The 4,515-nt window shown below is 54.9% G+C and overlaps 1 protein-coding gene across 1 annotated transcript; it reads left to right on the forward strand.

Annotated features, from left to right (window-relative positions):
* The first annotated feature begins 259 nt into the window (after positions 1-259).
* On the forward strand, positions 260-3,687 carry NFKBIA (NFKB inhibitor alpha). The gene is made up of 6 exons (XM_074365650.1): positions 260-625; positions 1,228-1,336; positions 1,648-1,858; positions 2,295-2,383; positions 2,518-2,778; positions 3,115-3,687. Exons 1-6 carry the CDS (start codon positions 399-401, stop codon positions 3,160-3,162), a joined length of 945 nt encoding a protein of 314 aa, XP_074221751.1. The 5' UTR covers positions 260-398; the 3' UTR covers positions 3,163-3,687.
* Positions 3,688-4,515: the final 828 nt, after the last annotated feature.

A 4,515-nucleotide genomic window follows, 5' to 3' on the forward strand; every position in this document is an offset into this window, starting at 1 on the left:
CTGCAGGGAAGTACCGGGGGTGGGGGCCTGGTCGGGAGGACTTTCCAGCCACTCAGCGTTCATCAAAAAGTTCCCTATACATGACCCCCGTGGCTCATCGCAGGGAGTTTCTCTGATGAACTCGGGCTCGGGGTTTAGGCTTCTTTTTCCCCCTAGCAGAGGACGAGGCCAGTTCTCTTTTCTGGTCTGACTGGCTTGGAAATTCCCCGTGCCTGACCCCGCCCCGGAGAAATCCCCAGCCAGCGTTTATAGGGCGCCGCGGCGGCGCTGCCGAGCCCACAACAGTCCGAGCCTGCCGTTCCGCCCGTCCGCCCTCCAGTGACACCGAGAGCAGCCAGCGCGCAGCGCAGCCCGTGGCTAGCGCACCTGGGGAGCAGCGCCCGAGCTTTCACCGCGCCATGTTCCAGCCCGCCGAGCCCGGCCACGAGTGGGCCATGGAGGGCCCTCGGGATGCGCTCAAGAAGGAGCGGCTGCTGGACGACCGCCACGATAGCGGCCTGGACTCCATGAAGGACGAGGAGTACGAGCAGATGGTGAAGGAGCTGCGGGAGATCCGCCTCGAGCCTCAGGAGGCGCCGCGCGGCGCCGAGCCCTGGAAGCAGCAGCTCACCGAGGACGGAGACTCGTAAGTGTCGCGGGCTCAGGCTTGGGTGGCGGGGCCGGGTGGGGGCGCCGGGCCTGCAGCCCGGCGAGCGGGGCCCCCGTTGCGGCCGCGGATGGGGCTTTCTGCATCGACCCCGAGGCTGTGCAGAGGTGCACGGCTGCGCGTGGGGGCCGGGGATCGGGGCTGGCTCCCGGGGCGGTGGGCCTGCAGCTCGGCCTTGCAGCCGCGCACGCCCCCCCCCCCCCCCCACCGCGCCGTGCAGGTCCCCTCGGCCGGGGGCGGGGCGGCGGCCGGGACGCGAAGTCCCCGCTTGCATAAGGGGGGCGGGAGTTTCTGCCCCGCTGGCGGGCGCCGCGCGGCCGGGAGGGGAAGTACAGGGCGTTCCGGCCCGGCGGGAGGGCGGGGCGGTCTGGCCGGCGCCCGCCGCGAGGTGGTGGGGGGGAGCCCGGAAAGTCCCTGGGCGCCTGCCAGGAACACTCAGCTCATAATAACCTCGCGGAAAACACCGCGGCCTCGGCCTCCAGAAACCCCGGCCTTGCGCAATCCCCCGCGGGCCGCGCCTTCCTGGGCCCCACGCAGTGCACTCACCAGCCCCGGGGGGGTTTTCCCTCTTTTCCCCGCAGGTTCCTTCACTTGGCCATCATCCATGAAGAGAAGGCACTGACCATGGAAGTAGTCCGCCAAGTAAAGGGAGACCTGGCCTTCCTCAACTTCCAGAACAACCTGCAGCAGGTACGCTGCTTTTCTGGCCTCGGCCCCGTGCCTCTCTGATCCCGTGACGGAGCTCAGTCTAGCAGATATTCCCAATGATTTCTAAATTAGCAGTCCCTGGGCGTTATTGGCCCCGACCTTTTACACCTGAATCAGCCAACATTCTAGAGAGGAAAGAAAGTTCCCTTGATTTGGTGAGGCCTTGATGAAGCCCCACCTGGGGCCTCTGGCGCCTGTCTGGGAGGAGCAGCACCCACAGCCAGGAGATCAAGGGAACACAGACTGTGGGTTTGATCTATGGCTTATCCCTTCTGTCCATCTTCTGTTTGTAGACTCCACTCCACTTGGCTGTGATCACCAACCAGCCAGAAATTGCTGAGGTACTTCTGGAAGCTGGCTGTGATCCTGAGCTCCGAGACTTTCGAGGAAATACCCCCCTACACCTTGCCTGTGAGCAGGGCTGCCTGGCCAGTGTGGGAGTCCTGACTCAGACCCGCCAGACCCAGCACCTCCACTCCATTCTGCAGGCCACCAACTACAATGGTACGTCTGCCTGCCCCGCCCGTCAGAGGGCAGGTGACCTGAAGTGAAGAAGGGGGAAGTGGGCCACCTTAAGGAGTCCAGGCAAGGCTTAAACTCTCAGCATGTGACAGGTTAAAAAAAATGTCTGCCTAAAGGCCTCTGCTGCCTTACTAAGGTCAACTGAGAGCCCAGATTCTGGGTTTTTCGAATTCAGAAGAATTTGTCCCTTAAAAGAATAGGTGAGGGTGGAGGGTGTCGCTCAGTAGTAGAGCACATGCTTAGCATACAAAGGGTCCTGGGTTCAATCCCCAGCACTTCCATTAAAAAATATATATAAATAAATAAACCTAATTACCTCCCCCCATTTAAAAAAAGAAAAAAAGAATAGGTGAGAGGTTCTGCTTGAAAAGTGAGGATCAAAACAAGTGGTTATAGTTTCTTACTTTTGGTCCTCTAGGCCACACGTGTCTGCACTTAGCCTCTATCCACGGCTACCTGGGCATCGTGGAGCTGTTGGTGTCCTTGGGTGCTGATGTCAATGCTCAGGTGAGTGCCTCACACCTGCCTTCAGATGGAGCGCACCAGGCTCCGAGCCGTCTGCAGTCCGAACTCAACATGCTTTTGTGGCCAGCAGACATCTGAAACTCAATTGTAAGCATCTCAAATTCCTTTTGTTTCAGGAGCCCTGTAACGGCCGAACCGCCCTCCATCTTGCAGTGGACCTGCAGAATCCAGACCTGGTGTCGCTCTTGTTGAAGTGTGGAGCTGATGTCAACAGAGTCACCTACCAGGGCTACTCCCCATACCAGCTCACCTGGGGCCGCCCAAGCACCCGGATACAGCAGCAGCTGGGCCAACTGACACTAGAGAACCTTCAGATGCTGCCAGAGAGCGAGGATGAGGAGAGCTATGACACAGAGTCAGAGTTCACAGAGGACGAGGTGAGTCCCGGTTAACTTGTTCTTCGCTCTGCGGCTGTTCTCCCTCACTCTCTCAGGCCCCTACGCTCCTCCTTATCCCAGGGGTCTCCTCTTTATAGCGAGGCTCTCAAACTCCAGCGTGTGTAAGCAGTATCCCAAGAGTACGTCTTTTTGGCTCTTTTGGAAGGAGAGGATCCTTAAAGGAAAACTCTCTCAGCCCAAGAAGTTCATTTATATTCCGGTTATAGACAATGCAGGCCAAGAATACTTGAGTTCTTTCCAGTAGCAGCTCTCACCATCATCCCAGCACCTTTGGCAAGGTTTGCAAGTTTGACGTGCCTTTTTTTCTCTTTTTAGCTGCCCTATGATGACTGTGTGCTTGGAGGCCAGCGCCTGACGTTATGAGCTTTGGAAACTGTCTAAAAGAACATGGACTTGTATATTTGTACAAAAAGAGAGGTTTATTTTTCTAAAAAAAAAAGAAAAAGAAAAAAAGGGGGTGCACTTACAACCACACTGCACACTGCTGGCCTGGAACATTTTACTGTGGTGGATTAGCCTTCATTTTGTTACTTTTGTGAACTTTGGAAGGGGGCCAAGAAGGATCATTGGAATTCAGAGAAAACTTCTTTTAAAACGTCACCTTTGTGGGGTTTTTGGGGAAGGTTATCCAAAATTTGATGAAAGGACTACATTAATTTATTGTGCATCTTGGTTGAACGACCACGGATTTAGTGGCTGAGCCCAGTTGTATCCAGTGACACGTAAGGATGAGGTGTGTTGTTAAACCCGTCAGTGGGGTGGGGTTAAAAGTCGCTACCTGTCCAGGTGTGCTCCCCTCCTGTAAATAGTGTACATGGTGTATTTTGTTGGTAATTATTTTGGTACTTCCAAGATGTATATTTATTAAACAGATTTTTACAAACAGAATCATACTGATCATTTTCTTCGGGCTGCTGTGGGACTCCTACCCTGAGAGTCACTTGATCCCCAGGTGGAAGTGGAGGTGGAGAGTCGTGTGGGGGCACTTACCACAGCCAGCCACGGAGCCCTTTCAGAGAGCAGCTTCTCACAGTCTACACCAACCTCCCCGCCCGGCTTTGCAAGCAGCCCCAGAGCCTGGTGTGTAGGAGGGGAGGCTGTTGCAAGCTGATGGGAAACACCAGTTCCAGGCTTGAGGTGGCAGCGAGTTGCCTGGCCTCCAGCTGGAAGGCTCTTCGTTGTTCTTTGCTTTCATCTTCTTGGTTTAAAACTATTCCAGGACCTTACTTCCGCTTTAGGAAAGGATTTTGGCCAAGAGGAGTCTGCTGATTTCACATTTTATAGAGGGGAGAGATCTCACCTATGATACTGGAGGTTCCTGAGGACCTGGGCTCAGGAACAGGACTGCGCTAACATGAGTTAGCAGGTGCCCACCTCTGAGCCTTTGTTTCCTCATTTACAAACTGGGCCTTCTGAAGATTACACAAGACAATCCACGTAAAAAGCACAGCAGTGCCAGGCACAGTGCTAAAGAGAAACACAAGCGTTGCACAACATCCTGTAGTTCACACGGGAAGGAACAAGTCCAGAGAGAATGTCCTGTTCAGGGTCACCTTGCAGGACAGGCAGGTTAACCTTCAAGTGGTTAACATCTTTTAAATGCCAACCACCTCTACATCAGCCTGTTTTGTTAGCAGCTGCAGTATAAAATTAATAAGAAAGGTTGGAAAAGTTTTTTCATCAGCTCAGTCAAATTCTACTGAATGATTCTACAGA

The sequence above is a fragment of the Camelus bactrianus genome, chromosome 6, assembly GCF_048773025.1.
Source record: "Camelus bactrianus isolate YW-2024 breed Bactrian camel chromosome 6, ASM4877302v1, whole genome shotgun sequence".
Taxonomy (NCBI): Eukaryota; Metazoa; Chordata; class Mammalia; order Artiodactyla; family Camelidae; genus Camelus; species Camelus bactrianus.

Bases quoted from the DNA above. Each gene is read 5' to 3' on its own strand.
- NFKBIA (XM_074365650.1), top strand. From the start codon at position 399: ATGTTCCAGCCCGCCGAGCCCGGCCACGAGTGGGCCATGGAGGGCCCT. The intron at 1,859-2,294 runs GTACGTCTGCCT...TTGGTCCTCTAG, and splicing joins GCAGGCCACCAACTACAATG to GCCACACGTGTCTGCACTTA. The intron at 2,779-3,114 runs GTGAGTCCCGGT...TTCTCTTTTTAG, and splicing joins CAGAGTTCACAGAGGACGAG to CTGCCCTATGATGACTGTGT.